The sequence below is a fragment of the Brachyhypopomus gauderio genome, chromosome 6 (assembly GCF_052324685.1).
Source record: "Brachyhypopomus gauderio isolate BG-103 chromosome 6, BGAUD_0.2, whole genome shotgun sequence".
In the NCBI taxonomy this organism is placed as follows: Eukaryota; Metazoa; Chordata; class Actinopteri; order Gymnotiformes; family Hypopomidae; genus Brachyhypopomus; species Brachyhypopomus gauderio.
Window position 1 is genome coordinate 27797761 of NC_135216.1, and position 26430 is coordinate 27824190.

Below are 26430 nucleotides of genomic sequence, written 5' to 3' on the forward strand. Positions count from 1 at the left end.
GCGCGACCGTCGCACGCGCCCTGTGCAGCGCGGCTGTCGTACGCGCCCTGTGCAGCGCGGCTGTCGTACGCGCCCTGTGCAGCGCGGCTGTCGTACGCGCCCGGTGCAGCGCGGCTGTCGTACGCGCCCTGTGGGCCGCAAGGGAGCTCCTCCTCTGTGTCCATCTCCTCCTCTGTGCCCCGGCTCCACTCCATGGACTGCTCCGGGCTGCCACTCCCGGAGCAGTCCATTGCACTTTCGCCGGAGCGGTCGGAGGATGGACACTTCACCGAACCCCCTTTCCTAGTCCCGGCTGCTCTCTCAGAGGGAAGCGGACTCTCCTCCTCTCCCTCCGAATCGGAGCCTTCCTCCTCCTCCCCGTCTTCCTCTACGGTGGGAGAGAGACCTACGGGCGGATGAAGGTTGTCCTCCTCCTCAGACTCCTCCTCCTCCTCCTCGCCGTAGTCCTCGGGAACCGCGTCGCATACCGAGGGGGGGTAGGCCTCCTCCTCCTCGCCCACGTAGTCAACGGTGGAGGCGTCGTCATCCGAAGAGGGGTAGGCCTCCTCCTCCTCGCCACCGTAGTCTATGGTGGAGGCGTCGCCTACCGAAGGGGAATACGCCTCCTCTTCTTCCTGCTCCTCCCCCTCAGAATCCTCCTCCCCGAATTCCACCTCCGGGGTGGACGCGATTACGCCTACCTGCAGCGGCGAGGTGGCGCGAGAAGGAGCAAGGTGTCGTTCCCTCCATATACGCACCACCCCCTCGTGGAGCATCTCCACCAGCTCGGGGTCCTTTCGCTCGAGCCCCCGAGCCATTCACAGGTGAGACTTATTAATCACACAACAAAACCCTAACCACGTACATACACGGACGCAGACAAAGCACGTGGACAACGTTTACACACGCCCAAAAGGGAGGGGCCGGGGTCCTCAACGTGCTAGCGTCATTAGCACACAGTTAAGCCCGCCCACTAAGAGGGAAGATATGATTGGTCAATTTTGCTGTCATTTGAAACTGGTATTGCGCTGAATTATAACTGCCAGGCCCTCTGTAAACGAACAGCGGGCATCACAGTCCTGATAGGGGGAGACACAGGCTCACAGGCTTCCACTTAACCCCTCACCTTCCAACACAGATTGAATAGACACGGTTAAATATTTTTATTTGCTTATATTTTTGTAATTGTTTAGATGTTGATTGTAAAACTGTAAGTAGATAAAATAAAATTGGATAATTATATATATAATGTTTTAAGAATATTTTAGGCCCTCTGAGAGGGCGTAGAGGGCCCTGACGGTTCGCCACTTATCACGAGTATGTCGTTTAATTTCGTTCGACTCCACCCATGGGCGTGGTAGTGGGGGAGAAAGTGGTAGGGAGAGGGGCCAATTTTTTTGCTCATGTGCCTCGTTTACTGGCATTTATAAGGGCCCAGTGACATCGACAGTGTACAGGGCCCAGAATTTGCTGCGATACACCCCTGATTCCACAACTTGAACCAGTCGACATTTAATCATATATAGTTACATATAGGCCATCGGCTAGGTTACCTGATTCGTGCTGAATATATCAGTACAACAACAAAATAAATATATAAATTAATTTATTTCATATATTTCATTTATTACATATATAAAGGTGACATCACAAAATACACATCACAATATATAAATACTAAACTATGCATAACAAAAATATATACTTTTAATTTTCCAGACACAAAGCTTAATTATCTTTAGGGTGAAATCATTCGATTATGTTCTTCATAATCGAGTTTTCACCACAAATTTATGTCAAAGCCTGGAGGTGGTTTTTAGTGTTTATGGCCAGTAAGTCGAGTCTTCTGAGGTGTCTCAGCACTACGCCTGTGATGTCATTCCAACTTTTTGTGCTGTAGTCCTGCAATATGAGATTTCTGGTTGATGGAATGCATCTGTGTTTTGCTGTGTATTCTCATACTGTAGATCGTTTTACGGGGATACAGTGTAAAACGTACACAATACATATCTGTAATTATTGCTGTAAATAATATGCTTACCATATTTTTAAGGTGAGAGATCAGACTTTTGAAGTGCATATCCATCTTTTTAGATATCCTCCTGGTAAGGTCTGTGACGACGACGTGTGTTGCCTTTGTAATTAAAACAAAATGAACAAGAAAAATTACTATAATAATTTCCAACGTTTAAAAGGCAAAAAAATTAATGTTGATGTCTTTGACGACACCACCGACTTACACATTGCTCCAGCTCTGAAACCTGACGATGAATATCAAGCAGGAATATCTGCAGTTTGCGTGGGTCGCAGTCAGACTTCTCGTGTTCCCCGTCATATACCCTCATCACGTTTTTTAGAGTGCGTAGAATAAACAGTATGTGATCCTTTGACTAGAAAAGAACGAATAATTGATGATTGGCCTTAAAGGAAACATCATATTGTTTTTAAATCATGTTAACACATAATGTCTATAAAGAGGTAAACATCCTTGATATTTTTTCTGTACCTGTAGTTGAGTAATGTGGCTATACTGCTTGTTCGGAAACTCCAAATTCAATTTGGTGTCGTCACGTATAGCATTTTTGCACTGAAAGTAAATCGTGTAAATATTAAATATTAGTTTTTTTAATGTTTTTTTTATTTGAACACAATTTATTCTGTTTTTACTACAGATCTGCAGTATATATTTACTTACCGCCAGCTCAAGATGCGAAATTGAGCTATTGCTTAAAATGTGAAAATTGCTGATGGACCCTTTCTTTTGTGTCTTCATCCACGTGCAGCCGCTCGCGCAGTTCCAGTAGCTAAGCGCGTGCAGGATAAAAACCCACATATATAACGGTGCCATTTCCGAGCACAGTAAGTGCAAATACCGTAGCTAATAAAACACACAGTCAACACTGATAAGTTTAGAGCGTTCGGTTTGCGTAATTAATTGTTCCATATAATGTAAACGGAAACGGTTTATAAGCTCGAGAAAGCTCTCCCCGCCACTGCATTACATACATTTGCCCTCTCCGTGTTAATAGACTAAGTTCTAGTCACAAAGCAACCTGAACTCATGAATAGCTTTAGTAAAGCCAAGTTTGCCAGACACATTGTAAATATTCCTAAATGCAATATCATACGCAATACAGGCGCTATCTCTTATTAAAAGAACTCTAAAGTTACCAATCATTTAACATAACATTTACATTTCACATATTTGAAGTTACAAGGCACAATGCAGTAGTCTCACTATTTCCTTCAGCTGTGACAGACTCTTCGTTTTTCATTTCGTACTGTCCGCTCTTGATCCATTTGCAGGCGGCGCACTGGCGCTGCACGCTGTAAAATACAAGAAAAAGGCAAATCCACATGTGTTTGGTGTTCATCTTGGCGTTCATGCTTTTCGCCGTTCTTGGCTGAATATTTTTTTGTGGAGACATGTTGCTGTATCCTAGATTTAATCCCGAGAACTAGAAAAGGAAAGCGATGTTTGAAATTCCCTGAGTATTAATCGCTTTCGCTTTTCGCTTTCCGGTCTGTGGATACTCGTTACACCATCGATAAAGACAACCGATGTCTCTCTGTCCTTTTGGGGAGGATAAAAATGACAAACATATCCAAAAGAGGACAACTTTTTTATAAAACACTTAAAATCACCTACATTTTCTTTCTTGTCAGTGGACGTGTATGCTTAACATTACGACTTAATGTAACATAAGCATTACGACTCAGAAAGAACGAATATGACAGAACGAACAAAGACAGGCTAATACGAAGATAAATACATATCTGAATAAAATTTTGATTTAATCTTACCTATTTTATAAAGGTAAACAGGTGCCGTGCGTGCGCGGGGACCGTGCAGCCAGTCTTCCCAACCTATTACAATCAGAAAGTGAAGTGAAGCAAAGCGAAGCGTCTAGATACGCTTTCGCCGTTCGCTGAATATGCTTTATGGTAGTGATGGCAAAACGAGGCTTCATGAACCAATGGGGCTTTCCATCTAAAAGGTTCATTACCTGGAATGTCTGTGTATAAAATAAAATATTTTTGCCACGTCCCAATGGATATAAAAGTGTGTTTTACATGGAAATATTATTATTTGAGTGATGTGATGTTGAACACGTAAAATAAATACTTATTTTGCTTGTGGAACTCGGAGTACAAGAGTGCTTATGGAACTGAAAAACAGGAAACTATCTATCCATCTATAATAATACGAATAATAAATAATAGCTGATATAATCTATTTTATAACAGACCTTTAACCACTAACTCCAACTAATTAACCAATGCACACCTCTCACAACACCAAACACCAACTCAAAACCCACAAAGGGCTGCAAGGCTCAAACTAGAGTTCTGCACCGGGTCAGGTACGGGTACGGGCAAATAGATGCTGAAACGGGTGGGTTTTACACATACCGCAATTTTACGGGTATGCGGGCGGGTAAGTTAAATTGAGCCAAACGAGGATGAACTTTCAGCATACATCGAACTCAAGCCACCTAAGGACGAATCGTTCGATGTTCTTTTGTGGTGGAAAGAACACCAAGACGATTTCCCCAAACTGGCAACAACTGCCCGAAGTGTCCTCTCAATCCCCGCATCCAGCGCTGCGAGTCAGAGATTTTTCCTCCGCTGGTTTTGTGACCCAAGAGCGCAGAACGCAGCTCAAACCTGGGACTGTGGACGATATACTGTTACTGTACAGTAACCTAGGATAGATTTGTGAACCTATGCGATTTTATTTAGTTGTTATACTGGCATTTGTTCCCTCTCGTTTTGCGCTGTGTTATGCCACCGGTTGGCTACATAAATTTTCTTGCGTTTACCAGTTGCTACTTTTAGATAGGAATACTGTTTCTGCACAGCAACCTTAGATTTTATTTTGTGTTGTACTGACGTTTTTTTCAGAGGCGCATTGAAAAATAAAGTGCTCTATAGGAATACTTTCGACTTGTGTGATTTTTCACGGGCACGGGTGGGTAACGGGTAGAATATTAACGGGTCCGGGCGGGTACGGATTTAATTTTGAAATAGCCACGGGTTCGCGGGTGGGTGGGTGGGTGCTGTACTCTGGTCTCAAAAAACGGACCCGTGCAGGACTGTGGCTCAAACCCGCTTTATGTGGTTGTGACACTCAAAACGAAACGATGACGTAGCCCACTGAATCCGAGGCCTCGTTTGTCATCAGTCACGTGATTTTTACGGTAATGACACACGCCTCGAACCGGGGCTTCATCTGGCACGCCCCTTTTTGCTCGATACAGGCTCCGAGGCATCGCTTCAAATGTTACATCACTACTTTATGGAGACAGGTTGCCGTATCCTAGATTTGTTCGCTACTTTGGAAAGAGAAAATTATGTAAATGCCGAAAGGTAGGGTAGTCATCGTCATCGCTTTCACTTTTCAGTGTAGTGTCCATCGCCATTGTACGTTGTACACTGTGAAAAAGTACGTCACCCATTACTTAAACACATTCGCTGTTAGAAGATGAAAAATTATATATTAGTGATCAAGTTATGATTTTGATTTTCATACAAACCGTTCTTCAGCCATTGCATTTTTAAGGATACGCACTGGTGTTTTGGGAATATTGTGCTTTGGACCAGGGGCGGACTGGCATACATTGCTACCGGGGATTTCCCCGGTGGGCCGATGGGTTAGTGGGCCGGTGGGCCGCCGGGCCGCTGGCCGCCGGTGGTTTAACTCAGCCCGTGGAGGAGCCACTGCCACACACTGCGGCCCCGGCCCGTAGTCACGCTGCTGTTTAACGGTGTTATTACCTCTCCCGCTCCAGTCAGACTAACCTGCTCAGCGCGGCCGCGGACTGGGCCTGTAAACACATGAACGAGTTGGACCGCGGCCGCGGACTGGGCCAGCTGATGCGGGCTGACGGTATGCACCGGATCAGAAAAAAAACCAACTTGTCCCAGAAACTCCGGGCCGGACTACGAAAACATACAGCCGTTTAAATTGTAGATAACATGTTATTTTAAACGTACTGCTGTCGCCTCTGCAACGTCTAAGGCACCATCTACAAATGACCTTAACACGGTTAACACGGACGCAAGTGGCGGTCTTAAAGGCACTGTTTTTTTTAAAGCTATTGAAATTCTTAGATTACCACTAACCACCACAAATAGGTAAGAGGAAGAAATACCCATGTTAGAGTTGTAGGTTGTTCTTTAGGATGCACTTTGCGTAAAACAACTTGTTTGGTGGTCTTATGATTGTGACGATGGGGTCGTGGTGAAGGATGAGACACGAATCCCTCTTGTGGCGACAGACGTCACTTTTATTTTAAACAGATATTGCGCAATAGCGCACGATAAACACTTATACAATCAGCACAACGTGCAGACATAGACGACGACGAGCACAGGACACTGCGCGAGCGCACATTAAATAGACAAACCACATTAGCCCCACGTGATCACGAGACGATTCACAGGTGAGACTTATTAATCACACAACAAAACCCTAACCACGTATATACACGGACGCAGACAAAGCACGTGGACAACGTTTACACACGCCCAAAAGGGAGGGGCCGGGGTCCTCAACGTGACAGACGCCCCCTCCAAGGGCACTACCCGTCCCGGGGTGCCAACAGGACCGAGTGCCCCGAACCCACGACGATGGGCGGATCCGACGCGCTCAGTCCTGCGTCTGGGAGGTGACCGCCCTTGGTGAAGCGTCCGCCACGGACCGCCTAGAACACCCTCCCTGGGAAGACGGGGGAAAAGACGGGAGACACATTAAACGGAACGTTCACAAACACACACACAGGCACGTTTACACAAAGTGGCACGAGAGGGAAAAATGGGTTAGGCACACAAACGGGGAGACTAACGAACACTGGTACACAAAAACATGAAACAGGGACCCAGCTACGCGCCAGGAGGAGAGCTAGGAGGGGAGAGAGACCGGGAGCTGCAGGCGCTGCTGCAGGGGATGTTCCTCCTCCAGCCTTTGCTGCGGACCCTCCGCTGGGTGCAGCACGGCTGGCGGACGCGCCCGGTGCAGCGCGTCTGTCGTACGCGCCCGGTGCAGCGCGTCTGTCGTACGCGCCCTGTGCAGCGCGACCGTCGCACGCGCCCTGTGCAGCGCGGCTGTCGTACGCGCCCTGTGCAGCGCGGCTGTCGTACGCGCCCTGTGCAGCGCGGCTGTCGTACGCGCCCTGTGCAGCGCGGCTGTCGTACGCGCCCGGTGCAGCGCGGCTGTCGTACGCGCCCTGTGGGCCGCAAGGGAGCTCCTCCTCTGTGTCCATCTCCTCCTCTGTGCCCCGGCTCCACTCCATGGACTGCTCCGGGCTGCCACTCCCGGAGCAGTCCATTGCACTTTCGCCGGAGCGGTCGGAGGATGGACACTTCACCGAACCCCCTTTCCTAGTCCCGGCTGCTCTCTCAGAGGGAAGTGGACTCTCCTCCTCTCCCTCCGAATCGGAGCCTTCCTCCTCCTCCCCGTCTTCCTCTACGGTGGGAGAGAGACCTACGGGCGGATGAAGGTTGTCCTCCTCCTCAGACTCCTCCTCCTCCTCCTCGCCGTAGTCCTCGGGAACCGCGTCGCATACCGAGGGGGGGGTAGGCCTCCTCCTCCTCGCCCACGTAGTCAACGGTGGAGGCGTCGTCATCCGAAGAGGGGTAGGCCTCCTCCTCCTCGCCACCGTAGTCTATGGTGGAGGCGTCGTCATCCGAAGAGGGGTAGGCCTCCTCCTCCTCGCCACCGTAGTCTATGGTGGAGGCTTCGCCTACCGAAGGGGAATACGCCTCCTCTTCTTCCTGCTCCTCCCCCTCAGAATCCTCCTCCCCGAATTCCACCTCCGGGGTGGACGCGATTACGCCTACCTGCAGCGGCGAGGTGGCGCGAGAAGGAGCAAGGTGTCGTTCCCTCCATATACGCACCACCCCCTCGTGGAGCATCTCCACCAGCTCGGGGTCCTTTCGCTCGAGCCCCCGAGCCATTCACAGGTGAGACTTATTAATCACACAACAAAACCCTAACCACGTATATACACGGACGCAGACAAAGCACGTGGACAACGTTTACACACGCCCAAAAGGGAGGGGCCGGGGTCCTCAACGTGACAATGATGGACTATTTAAAAGCCACTATGTGGCTTTGTAATCATATTATTGCTGGAATTAATATTGTCCATATGACAATAAACGCCGTCATATACACTACGTGCCATGTATATATACAGTATATATACACACACACACACACACACATATATATATATATATATATATATATATATATATATATATATATATATATTAGTAGCGAACCGTGACCATTAAACCTGGGCCCGCTACACCCCCCCCCCCCCCCCCGAATTATTTTTTTCCTCTCCTAATAAACTGCACTAAAGAATAAAGAAAAAACCGAGACGACAGTATAGCTTTAGAAACGCATGTAGTGCGTTCAAATAACATTTGTACTAGATAACTTGTTAAGCAAAATAAGTTTCCAAACAAAATAAGGTTTCACAGCTCCGTGGTTCTCGCAAGCGGAATATGTAAATGAGGACGTCAAAGGGCCGAAACTAGCTAGCGGTGGTGCTAACGACAGCTAGCGTCATTAGCATACAGTTAAGCCCGCCCACTAAGAGGGAAGATATGATTGGTCAATTTTGCTGTCATTTGAAACTGGTATTGCGCTGAATTATAACTGCCAGGCCCTCTGTAAACGAACAGCGGGCATCACAGTCCTGATAGGGGGAGACACAGGCTCACAGGCTTCCACTTAACCCCTCACCTTCCAACACAGATTGAATAGACACGGTTAAATATTTTTATTTGCTTATATTTTTGTAATTGTTTAGATGTTGATTGTAAAACTGTAAGTAGATAAAATAAAATTGGATAATTATATATATAATGTTTTAAGAATATTTTAGGCCCTCTGAGAGGGCGTAGAGGGCCCTGACGGTTCGCCACTTATCACGAGTATGTCGTTTAATTTCGTTCGACTCCACCCATGGGCGTGGTAGTGGGGGAGAAAGTGGTAGGGAGAGGGGCCAATTTTTTTGCTCATGTGCCTCGTTTACTGGCATTTATAAGGGCCCAGTGACATCGACAGTGTACAGGGCCCAGAATTTGCTGCGATACACCCCTGATTCCACAACTTGAACCAGTCGACATTTAATCATATATAGTTACATATAGGCCATCGGCTAGGTTACCTGATTCGTGCTGAATATATCAGTACAACAACAAAATAAATATATAAATTAATTTATTTCATATATTTCATTTATTACATATATAAAGGTGACATCACAAAATACACATCACAATATATAAATACTAAACTATGCATAACAAAAATATATACTTTTAATTTTCCAGACACAAAGCTTAATTATCTTTAGGGTGAAATCATTCGATTATGTTCTTCATAATCGAGTTTTCACCACAAATTTATGTCAAAGCCTGGAGGTGGTTTTTAGTGTTTATGGCCAGTAAGTCGAGTCTTCTGAGGTGTCTCAGCACTACGCCTGTGATGTCATTCCAACTTTTTGTGCTGTAGTCCTGCAATATGAGATTTCTGGTTGATGGAATGCATCTGTGTTTTGCTGTGTATTCTCATACTGTAGATCGTTTTACGGGGATACAGTGTAAAACGTACACAATACATATCTGTAATTATTGCTGTAAATAATATGCTTACCATATTTTTAAGGTGAGAGATCAGACTTTTGAAGTGCATATCCATCTTTTTAGATATCCTCCTGGTAAGGTCTGTGACGACGACGTGTGTTGCCTTTGTAATTAAAACAAAATGAACAAGAAAAATTACTATAATAATTTCCAACGTTTAAAAGGCAAAAAAATTAATGTTGATGTCTTTGACGACACCACCGACTTACACATTGCTCCAGCTCTGAAACCTGACGATGAATATCAAGCAGGAATATCTGCAGTTTGCGTGGGTCGCAGTCAGACTTCTCGTGTTCCCCGTCATATACCCTCATCACGTTTTTTAGAGTGCGTAGAATAAACAGTATGTGATCCTTTGACTAGAAAAGAACGAATAATTGATGATTGGCCTTAAAGGAAACATCATATTGTTTTTAAATCATGTTAACACATAATGTCTATAAAGAGGTAAACATCCTTGATATTTTTTCTGTACCTGTAGTTGAGTAATGTGGCTATACTGCTTGTTCGGAAACTCCAAATTCAATTTGGTGTCGTCACGTATAGCATTTTTGCACTGAAAGTAAATCGTGTAAATATTAAATATTAGTTTTTTTAATGTTTTTTTTATTTGAACACAATTTATTCTGTTTTTACTACAGATCTGCAGTATATATTTACTTACCGCCAGCTCAAGATGCGAAATTGAGCTATTGCTTAAAATGTGAAAATTGCTGATGGACCCTTTCTTTTGTGTCTTCATCCACGTGCAGCCGCTCGCGCAGTTCCAGTAGCTAAGCGCGTGCAGGATAAAAACCCACATATATAACGGTGCCATTTCCGAGCACAGTAAGTGCAAATACCGTAGCTAATAAAACACACAGTCAACACTGATAAGTTTAGAGCGTTCGGTTTGCGTAATTAATTGTTCCATATAATGTAAACGGAAACGGTTTATAAGCTCGAGAAAGCTCTCCCCGCCACTGCATTACATACATTTGCCCTCTCCGTGTTAATAGACTAAGTTCTAGTCACAAAGCAACCTGAACTCATGAATAGCTTTAGTAAAGCCAAGTTTGCCAGACACATTGTAAATATTCCTAAATGCAATATCATACGCAATACAGGCGCTATCTCTTATTAAAAGAACTCTAAAGTTACCAATCATTTAACATAACATTTACATTTCACATATTTGAAGTTACAAGGCACAATGCAGTAGTCTCACTATTTCCTTCAGCTGTGACAGACTCTTCGTTTTTCATTTCGTACTGTCCGCTCTTGATCCATTTGCAGGCGGCGCACTGGCGCTGCACGCTGTAAAATACAAGAAAAAGGCAAATCCACACGTGTTTGGTGTTCATCTTGGCGTTCATGCTTTTCGCCGTTCTTGGCTGAATATTTTTTTGTGGAGACATGTTGCCGTATCCTAGATTTAATCCCGAGAACTAGAAAAGGAAAGCGATGTTTGAAATTCCCTGAGTATTAATCGCTTTCGCTTTTCGCTTTCCGGTCTGTGGATACTCGTTACACCATCGATAAAGACAACCGATGTCTCTCTGTCCTTTTGGGGAGGATAAAAATGACAAACATATCCAAAAGAGGACAACTTTTTTATAAAACACTTAAAATCACCTACATTTTCTTTCTTGTCAGTGGACGTGTATGCTTAACATTACGACTTAATGTAACATAAGCATTACGACTCAGAAAGAACGAATATGACAGAACGAACAAAGACAGGCTAATACGAAGATAAATACATATCTGAATAAAATTTTGATTTAATCTTACCTATTTTATAAAGGTAAACAGGTGCCGTGCGTGCGCGGGGACCGTGCAGCCAGTCTTCCCAACCTATTACAATCAGAAAGTGAAGTGAAGCAAAGCGAAGCGTCTAGATACGCTTTCGCCGTTCGCTGAATATGCTTTATGGTAGTGATGGCAAAACGAGGCTTCATGAACCAATGGGGCTTTCCATCTAAAAGGTTCATTACCTGGAATGTCTGTGTATAAAATAAAATATTTTTGCCACGTCCCAATGGATATAAAAGTGTGTTTTACATGGAAATATTATTATTTGAGTGATGTGATGTTGAACACGTAAAATAAATACTTATTTTGCTTGTGGAACTCGGAGTACAAGAGTGCTTATGGAACTGAAAAACAGGAAACTATCTATCCATCTATAATAATACGAATAATAAATAATAGCTGATATAATCTATTTTATAACAGACCTTTAACCACTAACTCCAACTAATTAACCAATGCACACCTCTCACAACACCAAACACCAACTCAAAACCCACAAAGGGCTGCAAGGCTCAAACTAGAGTTCTGCACCGGGTCAGGTACGGGTACGGGCAAATAGATGCTGAAACGGGTGGGTTTTACACATACCGCAATTTTACGGGTATGCGGGCGGGTAAGTTAAATTGAGCCAAACGAGGATGAACTTTCAGCATACATCGAACTCAAGCCACCTAAGGACGAATCGTTCGATGTTCTTTTGTGGTGGAAAGAACACCAAGACGATTTCCCCAAACTGGCAACAACTGCCCGAAGTGTCCTCTCAATCCCCGCATCCAGCGCTGCGAGTCAGAGATTTTTCCTCCGCTGGTTTTGTGACCCAAGAGCGCAGAACGCAGCTCAAACCTGGGACTGTGGACGATATACTGTTACTGTACAGTAACCTAGGATAGATTTGTGAACCTATGCGATTTTATTTAGTTGTTATACTGGCATTTGTTCCCTCTCGTTTTGCGCTGTGTTATGCCACCGATTGGCTACATAAATTTTCTTGCGTTTACCAGTTGCTACTTTTAGATAGGAATACTGTTTCTGCACAGCAACCTTAGATTTTATTTTGTGTTGTACTGACGTTTTTTTCAGAGGCGCATTGAAAAATAAAGTGCTCTATAGGAATACTTTCGATTTGTGTGATTTTTCACGGGCACGGGTGGGTAACGGGTAGAATATTAACGGGTCCGGGCGGGTACGGATTTAATTTTGAAATAGCCACGGGTTCGCGGGTGGGTGGGTGGGTGCTGTACTCTGGTCTCAAAAAACGGACCCGTGCAGGACTCTGGCTCAAACCCGCTTTATGTGGTTGTGACACTCAAAACGAAACGATGACGTAGCCCACTGAATCCGAGGCCTCGTTTGTCATCAGTCACGTGATTTTTACGGTAATGACACACGCCTCGAACCGGGGCTTCATCTGGCACGCCCCTTTTTGCTCGATACAGGCTCCGAGGCATCGCTTCAAATGTTACATCACTACTTTATGGAGACAGGTTGCCGTATCCTAGATTTGTTCGCTACTTTGGAAAGAGAAAATTATGTAAATGCCGAAAGGTAGGGTAGTCATCGTCATCGCTTTCACTTTTCAGTGTAGTGTCCATCGCCATTGTACGTTGTACACTGTGAAAAAGTACGTCACCCATTACTTAAACACATTCGCTGTTAGAAGATGAAAAAATATATATTAGTGATCAAGTTATGATTTTGATTTTCATACAAACCGTTCTTCAGCCATTGCATTTTTAAGGATACGCACTGGTGTTTTGGGAATATTGTGCTTTGGACCAGGGGCGGACTGGCATACATTGCTACCGGGGATTTCCCCGGTGGGCCGATGGGTTAGTGGGCCGGTTGGCCGCCGGGCCGCTGGCCGCCGGTGGTTTAACTCAGCCCGTGGAGGAGCCACTGCCACACACTGCGGCCCCGGCCCGTAGTCACGCTGCTGTTTAACGGTGTTATTACCTCTCCCGCTCCAGTCAGACTAACCTGCTCAGCGCGGCCGCGGACTGGGCCTGTAAACACATGAACGAGTTGGACCGCGGCCGCGGACTGGGCCAGCTGATGCGGGCTGACGGTATGCACCGGATCAGAAAAAAAAACAACTTGTCCCAGAAACTCCGGGCCGGACTACGAAAACATACAGCCGTTTAAATTGTAGATAACATGTTATTTTAAACGTACTGCTGTCGCCTCTGCAACGTCTAAGGCACCATCTACAAATGACCTTAACACGGTTAACACGGACGCAAGTGGCGGTCTTAAAGGCACTGTTTTTTTTAAAGCTATTGAAATTCTTAGATTACCACTAACCACCACAAATAGGTAAGAGGAAGAAATACCCATGTTAGAGTTGTAGGTTGTTCTTTAGGATGCACTTTGCGTAAAACAACTTGTTTGGTGGTCTTATGATTGTGACGATGGGGTCGTGGTGAAGGATGAGACACGAATCCCTCTTGTGGCGACAGACGTCACTTTTATTTTAAACAGATATTGCGCAATAGCGCACGATAAACACTTATACAATCAGCACAACGTGCAGACATAGACGACGACGAGCACAGGACACTGCGCGAGCGCACATTAAATAGACAAACCACATTAGCCCCACGTGATCACGAGACGATTCACAGGTGAGACTTATTAATCACACAACAAAACCCTAACCACGTATATACACGGACGCAGACAAAGCACGTGGACAACGTTTACACACGCCCAAAAGGGAGGGGCCGGGGTCCTCAACGTGACAGACGCCCCCTCCAAGGGCACTACCCGTCCCGGGGTGCCAACAGGACCGAGTGCCCCGAACCCACGACGATGGGCGGATCCGACGCGCTCAGTCCTGCGTCTGGGAGGTGACCGCCCTTGGTGAAGCGTCCGCCACGGACCGCCTAGAACACCCTCCCTGGGAAGACGGGGGAAAAGACGGGAGACACATTAAACGGAACGTTCACAAACACACACACAGGCACGTTTACACAAAGTGGCACGAGAGGGAAAAATGGGTTAGGCACACAAACGGGGAGACTAACGAACACTGGTACACAAAAACATGAAACAGGGACCCAGCTACGCGCCAGGAGGAGAGCTAGGAGGGGAGAGAGACCGGGAGCTGCAGGCGCTGCTGCAGGGGATGTTCCTCCTCCAGCCTTTGCTGCGGACCCTCCGCTGGGTGCAGCACGGCTGGCGGACGCGCCCGGTGCAGCGCGTCTGTCGTACGCGCCCGGTGCAGCGCGTCTGTCGTACGCGCCCTGTGCAGCGCGACCGTCGCACGCGCCCTGTGCAGCGCGGCTGTCGTACGCGCCCTGTGCAGCGCGGCTGTCGTACGCGCCCTGTGCAGCGCGGCTGTCGTACGCGCCCTGTTCAGCGCGGCTGTCGTACGCGCCCGGTGCAGCGCGGCTGTCGTACGCGCCCTGTGGGCCGCAAGGGAGCTCCTCCTCTGTGTCCATCTCCTCCTCTGTGCCCCGGCTCCACTCCATGGACTGCTCCGGGCTGCCACTCCCGGAGCAGTCCATTGCACTTTCGCCGGAGCGGTCGGAGGATGGACACTTCACCGAACCCCCTTTCCTAGTCCCGGCTGCTCTCTCAGAGGGAAGTGGACTCTCCTCCTCTCCCTCCGAATCGGAGCCTTCCTCCTCCTCCCCGTCTTCCTCTACGGTGGGAGAGAGACCTACGGGCGGATGAAGGTTGTCCTCCTCCTCAGACTCCTCCTCCTCCTCCTCGCCGTAGTCCTCGGGAACCGCGTCGCATACCGAGGGGGGGTAGGCCTCCTCCTCCTCGCCCACGTAGTCAACGGTGGAGGCGTCGTCATCCGAAGAGGGGTAGGCCTCCTCCTCCTCGCCACCGTAGTCTATGGTGGAGGCGTCGTCATCCGAAGAGGGGTAGGCCTCCTCCTCCTCGCCACCGTAGTCTATGGTGGAGGCCTCGCCTACCGAAGGGGAATACGTCTCCTCTTCTTCCTGCTCCTCCCCCTCAGAATCCTCCTCCCCGAATTCCACCTCCGGGGTGGACGCGATTACGCCTACCTGCAGCGGCGAGGTGGCGCAAGAAGGAGCAAGGTGTCGTTCCCTCCATATACGCACCACCCCCTCGTGGAGCATCTCCACCAGCTCGGGGTCCTTTCGCTCGAGCCCCCGAGCCATTCACAGGTGAGACTTATTAATCACACAACAAAACCCTAACCACGTATATACACGGACGCAGACAAAGCACGTGGACAACGTTTACACACGCCCAAAAGGGAGGGGCCGGGGTCCTCAACGTGACAATGATGGACTATTTAAAAGCCACTATGTGGCTTTGTAATCATATTATTGCTGGAATTAATATTGTCCATATGACAATAAACGCCGTCATATACACTACGTGCCATGTATATATACAGTATATATACACACACACACACACACACACACATATATATATATATATATATATATATATATATATATATATATATATATATATATATATATTAGTAGCGAACCGTGACCATTAAACCTGGGCCCGCTACACCCCCCCCCCCCGAATTATTTTTTTCCTCTCCTAATAAACTGCACTAAAGAATAAAGAAAAAACCGAGACGACAGTATAGCTTTAGAAACGCATGTAGTGCGTTCAAATAACATTTGTACTAGATAACTTGTTAAGCAAAATAAGTTTCTAAACAAAATAAGGTTTCACAGCTCCGTGGTTCTCGCAAGCGGAATATGTAAATGAGGACGTCAAAGGGCCGAAACTAGCTAGCGGTGGTGCTAACGACAGCTAGCGTCATTAGCATACAGTTAAGCCCGCCCACTAAGAGGGAAGATATGATTGGTCAATTTTGCTGTCATTTGAAACTGGTATTGCGCTGAATTATAACTGCCAGGCCCTCTGTAAACGAACAGCGGGCATCACAGTCCTGATAGGGGGAGACACAGGCTCACAGGCTTCCACTTAACCCCTCACCTTCCAACACAGATTGAATAGACACGGTTAAATATTTTTATTTGCTTATATTTTTGTAATTGTTTAGATGTTGATTGTAAAACTGTAAGTAGATAAAATAAAATTGGATAATTATATATATAATGTTTTAAGAATATTTTAGGCCCTCTGAGAGGGCGTAGAGGGCCCTGACGGTTCGCCACTTATCACGAGTATGTCGTTTAATTTCGTTCGACTCCACCCATGGGCGTGGTAGTGGGGGAGAAAGTGGTAGGGAGAGGGGCCAATTTTTTTGCTCATGTGCCTCGTTTACTGGCATTTATAAGGGCCCAGTGACATCGACAGTGTACAGGGCCCAGAATTTGCTGCGATACACCCCTGATTCCACAACTTGAACCAGTCGACATTTAATCATATATAGTTACATATAGGCCATCGGCTAGGTTACCTGATTCGTGCTGAATATATCAGTACAACAACAAAATAAATATATAAATTAATTTATTTCATATATTTCATTTATTACATATATAAAGGTGACATCACAAAATACACATCACAATATATAAATACTAAACTATGCATAACAAAAATATATACTTTTAATTTTCCAGACACAAAGCTTAATTATCTTTAGGGTGAAATCATTCGATTATGTTCTTCATAATCGAGTTTTCACCACAAATTTATGTCAAAGCCTGGAGGTGGTTTTTAGTGTTTATGGCCAGTAAGTCGAGTCTTCTGAGGTGTCTCAGCACTACGCCTGTGATGTCATTCCAACTTTTTGTGCTGTAGTCCTGCAATATGAGATTTCTGGTTGATGGAATGCATCTGTGTTTTGCTGTGTATTCTCATACTGTAGATCGTTTTACGGGGATACAGTGTAAAACGTACACAATACATATCTGTAATTATTGCTGTAAATAATATGCTTACCATATTTTTAAGGTGAGAGATCAGACTTTTGAAGTGCATATCCATCTTTTTAGATATCCTCCTGGTAAGGTCTGTGACGACGACGTGTGTTGCCTTTGTAATTAAAACAAAATGAACAAGAAAAATTACTATAATAATTTCCAACGTTTAAAAGGCAAAAAAATTAATGTTGATGTCTTTGACGACACCACCGACTTACACATTGCTCCAGCTCTGAAACCTGACGATGAATATCAAGCAGGAATATCTGCAGTTTGCGTGGGTCGCAGTCAGACTTCTCGTGTTCCCCGTCATATACCCTCATCACGTTTTTTAGAGTACGTAGAATAAACAGTATGTGATCCTTTGACTAGAAAAGAACGAATAATTGATGATTGGCCTTAAAGGAAACATCATATTGTTTTTAAATCATGTTAACACATAATGTCTATAAAGAGGTAAACATCCTTGATATTTTTTCTGTACCTGTAGTTGAGTAATGTGGCTATACTGCTTGTTCGGAAACTCCAAATTCAATTTGGTGTCGTCACGTATAGCATTTTTGCACTGAAAGTAAATCGTGTAAATATTAAATATTAGTTTTTTTAATGTTTTTTTTATTTGAACACAATTTATTCTGTTTTTACTACAGATCTGCAGTATATATTTACTTACCGCCAGCTCAAGATGCGAAATTGAGCTATTGCTTAAAATGTGAAAATTGCTGATGGACCCTTTCTTTTGTGTCTTCATCCACGTGCAGCCGCTCGCGCAGTTCCAGTAGCTAAGCGCGTGCAGGATAAAAACCCACATATATATCGGTGCCATTTCCGAGCACAGTAAGTGCAAATACCGTAGCTAATAAAACACACAGTCAACACTGATAAGTTTAGAGCGTTCGGTTTGCGTAATTAATTGTTCCATATAATGTAAACGGAAACGGTTTATAAGCTCGAGAAAGCTCTCCCCGCCACTGCATTACATACATTTGCCCTCTCCGTGTTAATAGACTAAGTTCTAGTCACAAAGCAACCTGAACTCATGAATAGCTTTAGTAAAGCCAAGTTTGCCAGACACATTGTAAATATTCCTAAATGCAATATCATACGCAATACAGGCGCTATCTCTTATTAAAAGAACTCTAAAGTTACCAATCATTTAACATAACATTTACATTTCACATATTTGAAGTTACAAGGCACAATGCAGTAGTCTCACTATTTCCTTCAGCTGTGACAGACTCTTCGTTTTTCATTTCGTACTGTCCGCTCTTGATCCATTTGCAGGCGGCGCACTGGCGCTGCACGCTGTAAAATACAAGAAAAAGGCAAATCCACACGTGTTTGGTGTTCATCTTGGCGTTCATGCTTTTCGCCGTTCTTGGCTGAATATTTTTTTGTGGAGACATGTTGCCGTATCCTAGATTTAATCCCGAGAACTAGAAAAGGAAAGCGATGTTTGAAATTCCCTGAGTATTAATCGCTTTCGCTTTTCGCTTTCCGGTCTGTGGATACTCGTTACACCATCGATAAAGACAACCGATGTCTCTCTGTCCTTTTGGGGAGGATAAAAATGACAAACATATCCAAAAGAGGACAACTTTTTTATAAAACACTTAAAATCACCTACATTTTCTTTCTTGTCAGTGGACGTGTATGCTTAACATTACGACTTAATGTAACATAAGCATTACGACTCAGAAAGAACGAATATGACAGAACGAACAAAGACAGGCTAATACGAAGATAAATACATATCTGAATAAAATTTTGATTTAATCTTACCTATTTTATAAAGGTAAACAGGTGCCGTGCGTGCGCGGGGACCGTGCAGCCAGTCTTCCCAACCTATTACAATCAGAAAGTGAAGTGAAGCAAAGCGAAGTGTCTAGATACGCTTTCGCCGTTCGCTGAATATGCTTTATGGTAGTGATGGCAAAACGAGGCTTCATGAACCAATGGGGCTTTCCATCTAAAAGGTTCATTACCTGGAATGTCTGTGTATAAAATAAAATATTTTTGCCACGTCCCAATGGATATAAAAGTGTGTTTTACATGGAAATATTATTATTTGAGTGATGTGATGTTGAACACGTAAAATAAATACTTATTTTGCTTGTGGAACTCGGAGTACAAGAGTGCTTATGGAACTGAAAAACAGGAAACTATCTATCCATCTATAATAATACGAATAATAAATAATAGCTGATATAATCTATTTTATAACAGACCTTTAACCACTAACTCCAACTAATTAACCAATGCACACCTCTCACAACACCAAACACCAACTCAAAACCCACAAAGGGCTGCAAGGCTCAAACTAGAGTTCTGCACCGGGTCAGGTACGGGTACGGGCAAATAGATGCTGAAACGGGTGGGTTTTACACATACCGCAATTTTACGGGTATGCGGGCGGGTAAGTTAAATTGAGCCAAACGAGGATGAACTTTCAGCATACATCGAACTCAAGCCACCTAAGGACGAATCGTTCGATGTTCTTTTGTGGTGGAAAGAACACCAAGACGATTTCCCCAAACTGGCAACAACTGCCCGAAGTGTCCTCTCAATCCCCGCATCCAGCGCTGCGAGTCAGAGATTTTTCCTCCGCTGGTTTTGTGACCCAAGAGCGCAGAACGCAGCTCAAACCTGGGACTGTGGACGATATACTGTTACTGTACAGTAACCTAGGATAGATTTGTGAACCTATGCGATTTTATTTAGTTGTTATACTGGCATTTGTTCCCTCTCGTTTTGCGCTGTGTTATGCCACCGGTTGGCTACATAAATTTTCTTGCGTTTACCAGTTGCTACTTTTAGATAGGAATACTGTTTCTGCACAGCAACCTTAGATTTTATTTTGTGTTGTACTGACGTTTTTTTCAGAGGCACATTGAAAAATAAAGTGCTCTATAGGAATACTTTCGACTTGTGTGATTTTTCACGGGCACGGGTGGGTAACGGGTAGAATATTAACGGGTCCGGGCGGGTACGGATTTAATTTTGAAATAGCCACGGGTTCGCGGGTGGGTGGGTGGGTGCTGTACTCTGGTCTCAAAAAACGGACCCGTGCAGGACTGTGGCTCAAACCCGCTTTATGTGGTTGTGACACTCAAAACGAAACGATGACGTAGCCCACTGAATCCGAGGCCTCGTTTGTCATCAGTCACGTGATTTTTACGGTAATGACACACGCCTCGAACCGGGGCTTCATCTGGCACGCCCCTTTTTGCTCGATACAGGCTCCGAGGCATCGCTTCAAATGTTACATCACTACTTTATGGAGACAGGTTGCCGTATCCTAGATTTGTTCGCTACTTTGGAAAGAGAAAATTATGTAAATGCCGAAAGGTAGGGTAGTCATCGTCATCGCTTTCACTTTTCAGTGTAGTGTCCATCGCCATTGTACGTTGTACACTGTGAAAAAGTACGTCACCCATTACTTAAACACATTCGCTGTTAGAAGATGAAAAAATATATATTAGTGATCAAGTTATGATTTTGATTTTCATACAAACCGTTCTTCAGCCATTGCATTTTTAAGGATACGCACTGGTGTTTTGGGAATATTGTGCTTTGGACCAGGGGCGGACTGGCATACATTGCTACCGGGGATTTCCCCGGTGGGCCGATGGGTTAGTGGGCCGGTTGGCCGCCGGGCCGCTGGCCGCCGGTGGTTTAACTCAGCCCGTGGAGGAGCCACTGCCACACACTGCGGCCCCGGCCCGTAGTCACGCTGCTGTTTAACGGTGTTATTACCTCTCCCGCTCCAGTCAGACTAACCTGCTCAGCGCGGCCGCGGACTGGGCCTGTAAACACATGAACGAGTTGGACCGCGGCCGCGGACTGGGCCAGCTGATGCGGGCTGACGGTATGCACCGGATCAGAAAAAAAAACAACTTGTCCCAGAAACTCCGGGCCGGACTACGAAAACATACAGCCGTTTAAATTGTAGATAACATGTTATTTTAAACGTACTGCTGTCGCCTCTGCAACGTCTAAGGCACCATCTACAAATGACCTTAACACGGTTAACACGGACGCAAGTGGCGGTCTTAAAGGCACTGTTTTTTTTAAAGCTATTGAAATTCTTAGATTACCACTAACCACCACAAATAGGTAAGAGGAAGAAATACCCATGTTAGAGTTGTAGGTTGTTCTTTAGGATGCACTTTGCGTAAAACAACTTGTTTGGTGGTCTTATGATTGTGACGATGGGGTCGTGGTGAAGGATGAGACACGAATCCCTCTTGTGGCGACAGACGTCACTTTTATTTTAAACAGATATTGCGCAATAGCGCACGATAAACACTTATACAATCAGCACAACGTGCAGACATAGACGACGACGAGCACAGGACACTGCGCGAGCGCACATTAAATAGACAAACCACATTAGCCCCACGTGATCACGAGACGATTCACAGGTGAGACTTATTAATCACACAACAAAACCCTAACCACGTATATACACGGACGCAGACAAAGCACGTGGACAACGTTTACACACGCCCAAAAGGGAGGGGCCGGGGTCCTCAACGTGACAGACGCCCCCTCCAAGGGCACTACCCGTCCCGGGGTGCCAACAGGACCGAGTGCCCCGAACCCACGACGATGGGCGGATCCGACGCGCTCAGTCCTGCGTCTGGGAGGTGACCGCCCTTGGTGAAGCGTCCGCCACGGACCGCCTAGAACACCCTCCCTGGGAAGACGGGGGAAAAGACGGGAGACACATTAAACGGAACGTTCACAAACACACACACAGGCACGTTTACACAAAGTGGCACGAGAGGGAAAAATGGGTTAGGCACACAAACGGGGAGACTAACGAACACTGGTACACAAAAACATGAAACAGGGACCCAGCTACGCGCCAGGAGGAGAGCTAGGAGGGGAGAGAGACCGGGAGCTGCAGGCGCTGCTGCAGGGGATGTTCCTCCTCCAGCCTTTGCTGCGGACCCTCCGCTGGGTGCAGCACGGCTGGCGGACGCGCCCGGTGCAGCGCGTCTGTCGTACGCGCCCGGTGCAGCGCGTCTGTCGTACGCGCCCTGTGCAGCGCGACCGTCGCACGCGCCCTGTGCAGCGCGGCTGTCGTACGCGCCCTGTGCAGCGCGGCTGTCGTACGCGCCCTGTGCAGCGCGGCTGTCGTACGCGCCCTGTTCAGCGCGGCTGTCGTACGCGCCCGGTGCAGCGCGGCTGTCGTACGCGCCCTGTGGGCCGCAAGGGAGCTCCTCCTCTGTGTCCATCTCCTCCTCTGTGCCCCGGCTCCACTCCATGGACTGCTCCGGGCTGCCACTCCCGGAGCAGTCCATTGCACTTTCGCCGGAGCGGTCGGAGGATGGACACTTCACCGAACCCCCTTTCCTAGTCCCGGCTGCTCTCTCAGAGGGAAGTGGACTCTCCTCCTCTCCCTCCGAATCGGAGCCTTCCTCCTCCTCCCCGTCTTCCTCTACGGTGGGAGAGAGACCTACGGGCGGATGAAGGTTGTCCTCCTCCTCAGACTCCTCCTCCTCCTCCTCGCCGTAGTCCTCGGGAACCGCGTCGCATACCGAGGGGGGGTAGGCCTCCTCCTCCTCGCCCACGTAGTCAACGGTGGAGGCGTCGTCATCCGAAGAGGGGTAGGCCTCCTCCTCCTCGCCACCGTAGTCTATGGTGGAGGCGTCGTCATCCGAAGAGGGGTAGGCCTCCTCCTCCTCGCCACCGTAGTCTATGGTGGAGGCCTCGCCTACCGAAGGGGAATACGTCTCCTCTTCTTCCTGCTCCTCCCCCTCAGAATCCTCCTCCCCGAATTCCACCTCCGGGGTGGACGCGATTACGCCTACCTGCAGCGGCGAGGTGGCGCAAGAAGGAGCAAGGTGTCGTTCCCTCCATATACGCACCACCCCCTCGTGGAGCATCTCCACCAGCTCGGGGTCCTTTCGCTCGAGCCCCCGAGCCATTCACAGGTGAGACTTATTAATCACACAACAAAACCCTAACCACGTATATACACGGACGCAGACAAAGCACGTGGACAACGTTTACACACGCCCAAAAGGGAGGGGCCGGGGTCCTCAACGTGACAATGATGGACTATTTAAAAGCCACTATGTGGCTTTGTAATCATATTATTGCTGGAATTAATATTGTCCATATGACAATAAACGCCGTCATATACACTACGTGCCATGTATATATACAGTATATATACACACACACACACACACACACATATATATATATATATATATATATATATATATATATATATATATATATATATATATATATATATATATTAGTAGCGAACCGTGACCATTAAACCTGGGCCCGCTACACCCCCCCCCCCCCGAATTATTTTTTTCCTCTCCTAATAAACTGCACTAAAGAATAAAGAAAAAACCGAGACGACAGTATAGCTTTAGAAACGCATGTAGTGCGTTCAAATAACATTTGTACTAGATAACTTGTTAAGCAAAATAAGTTTCTAAACAAAATAAGGTTTCACAGCTCCGTGGTTCTCGCAAGCGGAATATGTAAATGAGGACGTCAAAGGGCCGAAACTAGCTAGCGGTGGTGCTAACGACAGCTAGCGTCATTAGCATACAGTTAAGCCCGCCCACTAAGAGGGAAGATATGATTGGTCAATTTTGCTGTCATTTGAAACTGGTATTGCGCTGAATTATAACTGCCAGGCCCTCTGTAAACGAACAGCGGGCATCACAGTCCTGATAGGGGGAGACACAGGCTCACAGGCTTCCACTTAACCCCTCACCTTCCAACACAGATTGAATAGACACGGTTAAATATTTTTATTTGCTTATATTTTTGTAATTGTTTAGATGTTGATTGTAAAACTGTAAGTAGATAAAATAAAATTGGATAATTATATATATAATGTTTTAAGAATATTTTAGGCCCTCTGAGAGGGCGTAGAGGGCCCTGACGGTTCGCCACTTATCACGAGTATGTCGTTTAATTTCGTTCGACTCCACCCATGGGCGTGGTAGTGGGGGAGAAAGTGGTAGGGAGAGGGGCCAATTTTTTTGCTCATGTGCCTCGTTTACTGGCATTTATAAGGGCCCAGTGACATCGACAGTGTACAGGGCCCAGAATTTGCTGCGATACACCCCTGATTCCACAACTTGAACCAGTCGACATTTAATCATATATAGTTACATATAGGCCATCGGCTAGGTTACCTGATTCGTGCTGAATATATCAGTACAACAACAAAATAAATATATAAATTAATTTATTTCATATATTTCATTTATTACATATATAAAGGTGACATCACAAAATACACATCACAATATATAAATACTAAACTATGCATAACAAAAATATATACTTTTAATTTTCCAGACACAAAGCTTAATTATCTTTAGGGTGAAATCATTCGATTATGTTCTTCATAATCGAGTTTTCACCACAAATTTATGTCAAAGCCTGGAGGTGGTTTTTAGTGTTTATGGCCAGTAAGTCGAGTCTTCTGAGGTGTCTCAGCACTACGCCTGTGATGTCATTCCAACTTTTTGTGCTGTAGTCCTGCAATATGAGATTTCTGGTTGATGGAATGCATCTGTGTTTTGCTGTGTATTCTCATACTGTAGATCGTTTTACGGGGATACAGTGTAAAACGTACACAATACATATCTGTAATTATTGCTGTAAATAATATGCTTACCATATTTTTAAGGTGAGAGATCAGACTTTTGAAGTGCATATCCATCTTTTTAGATATCCTCCTGGTAAGGTCTGTGACGACGACGTGTGTTGCCTTTGTAATTAAAACAAAATGAACAAGAAAAATTACTATAATAATTTCCAACGTTTAAAAGGCAAAAAAATTAATGTTGATGTCTTTGACGACACCACCGACTTACACATTGCTCCAGCTCTGAAACCTGACGATGAATATCAAGCAGGAATATCTGCAGTTTGCGTGGGTCGCAGTCAGACTTCTCGTGTTCCCCGTCATATACCCTCATCACGTTTTTTAGAGTACGTAGAATAAACAGTATGTGATCCTTTGACTAGAAAAGAACGAATAATTGATGATTGGCCTTAAAGGAAACATCATATTGTTTTTAAATCATGTTAACACATAATGTCTATAAAGAGGTAAACATCCTTGATATTTTTTCTGTACCTGTAGTTGAGTAATGTGGCTATACTGCTTGTTCGGAAACTCCAAATTCAATTTGGTGTCGTCACGTATAGCATTTTTGCACTGAAAGTAAATCGTGTAAATATTAAATATTAGTTTTTTTAATGTTTTTTTTATTTGAACACAATTTATTCTGTTTTTACTACAGATCTGCAGTATATATTTACTTACCGCCAGCTCAAGATGCGAAATTGAGCTATTGCTTAAAATGTGAAAATTGCTGATGGACCCTTTCTTTTGTGTCTTCATCCACGTGCAGCCGCTCGCGCAGTTCCAGTAGCTAAGCGCGTGCAGGATAAAAACCCACATATATATCGGTGCCATTTCCGAGCACAGTAAGTGCAAATACCGTAGCTAATAAAACACACAGTCAACACTGATAAGTTTAGAGCGTTCGGTTTGCGTAATTAATTGTTCCATATAATGTAAACGGAAACGGTTTATAAGCTCGAGAAAGCTCTCCCCGCCACTGCATTACATACATTTGCCCTCTCCGTGTTAATAGACTAAGTTCTAGTCACAAAGCAACCTGAACTCATGAATAGCTTTAGTAAAGCCAAGTTTGCCAGACACATTGTAAATATTCCTAAATGCAATATCATACGCAATACAGGCGCTATCTCTTATTAAAAGAACTCTAAAGTTACCAATCATTTAACATAACATTTACATTTCACATATTTGAAGTTACAAGGCACAATGCAGTAGTCTCACTATTTCCTTCAGCTGTGACAGACTCTTCGTTTTTCATTTCGTACTGTCCGCTCTTGATCCATTTGCAGGCGGCGCACTGGCGCTGCACGCTGTAAAATACAAGAAAAAGGCAAATCCACACGTGTTTGGTGTTCATCTTGGCGTTCATGCTTTTCGCCGTTCTTGGCTGAATATTTTTTTGTGGAGACATGTTGCCGTATCCTAGATTTAATCCCGAGAACTAGAAAAGGAAAGCGATGTTTGAAATTCCCTGAGTATTAATCGCTTTCGCTTTTCGCTTTCCGGTCTGTGGAT

The 26430-nt window shown here is 45.5% G+C and overlaps 4 protein-coding genes across 4 annotated transcripts; all 4 read right to left on the reverse strand.

The window, feature by feature from the left end:
- Positions 1-1770: 1770 nt before the first annotated feature.
- LOC143516378 (interferon a3-like) lies at positions 1771-2767 on the reverse strand. Its single transcript, XM_077007929.1, has 5 exons — positions 2675-2767; positions 2486-2566; positions 2220-2369; positions 2021-2113; positions 1771-1881 (listed from the first exon to the last, which is right to left on the reverse strand). The coding sequence occupies exons 1-5, from the start codon at positions 2750-2752 to the stop codon at positions 1771-1773; spliced, it is 513 nt and encodes a 170-aa protein (XP_076864044.1). The 5' UTR covers positions 2753-2767.
- A 6635-nt stretch (positions 2768-9402) lies between these two features.
- Positions 9403-10399, reverse strand: LOC143516379 (interferon a3-like). The gene is made up of 5 exons (XM_077007930.1): positions 10307-10399; positions 10118-10198; positions 9852-10001; positions 9653-9745; positions 9403-9513 (listed from the first exon to the last, which is right to left on the reverse strand). The coding sequence occupies exons 1-5, from the start codon at positions 10382-10384 to the stop codon at positions 9403-9405; spliced, it is 513 nt and encodes a 170-aa protein (XP_076864045.1). The 5' UTR covers positions 10385-10399.
- Positions 10400-17042: 6643 nt separating this feature from the next.
- On the reverse strand, positions 17043-18039 carry LOC143516380 (interferon a3-like). Its single transcript, XM_077007931.1, has 5 exons — positions 17947-18039; positions 17758-17838; positions 17492-17641; positions 17293-17385; positions 17043-17153 (listed from the first exon to the last, which is right to left on the reverse strand). Exons 1-5 carry the CDS (start codon positions 18022-18024, stop codon positions 17043-17045), a joined length of 513 nt encoding a protein of 170 aa, XP_076864046.1. The 5' UTR covers positions 18025-18039.
- Positions 18040-24689: 6650 nt separating this feature from the next.
- LOC143516381 (interferon a3-like) lies at positions 24690-25686 on the reverse strand. Its single transcript, XM_077007932.1, has 5 exons — positions 25594-25686; positions 25405-25485; positions 25139-25288; positions 24940-25032; positions 24690-24800 (listed from the first exon to the last, which is right to left on the reverse strand). Exons 1-5 carry the CDS (start codon positions 25669-25671, stop codon positions 24690-24692), a joined length of 513 nt encoding a protein of 170 aa, XP_076864047.1. The 5' UTR covers positions 25672-25686.
- Positions 25687-26430: the final 744 nt, after the last annotated feature.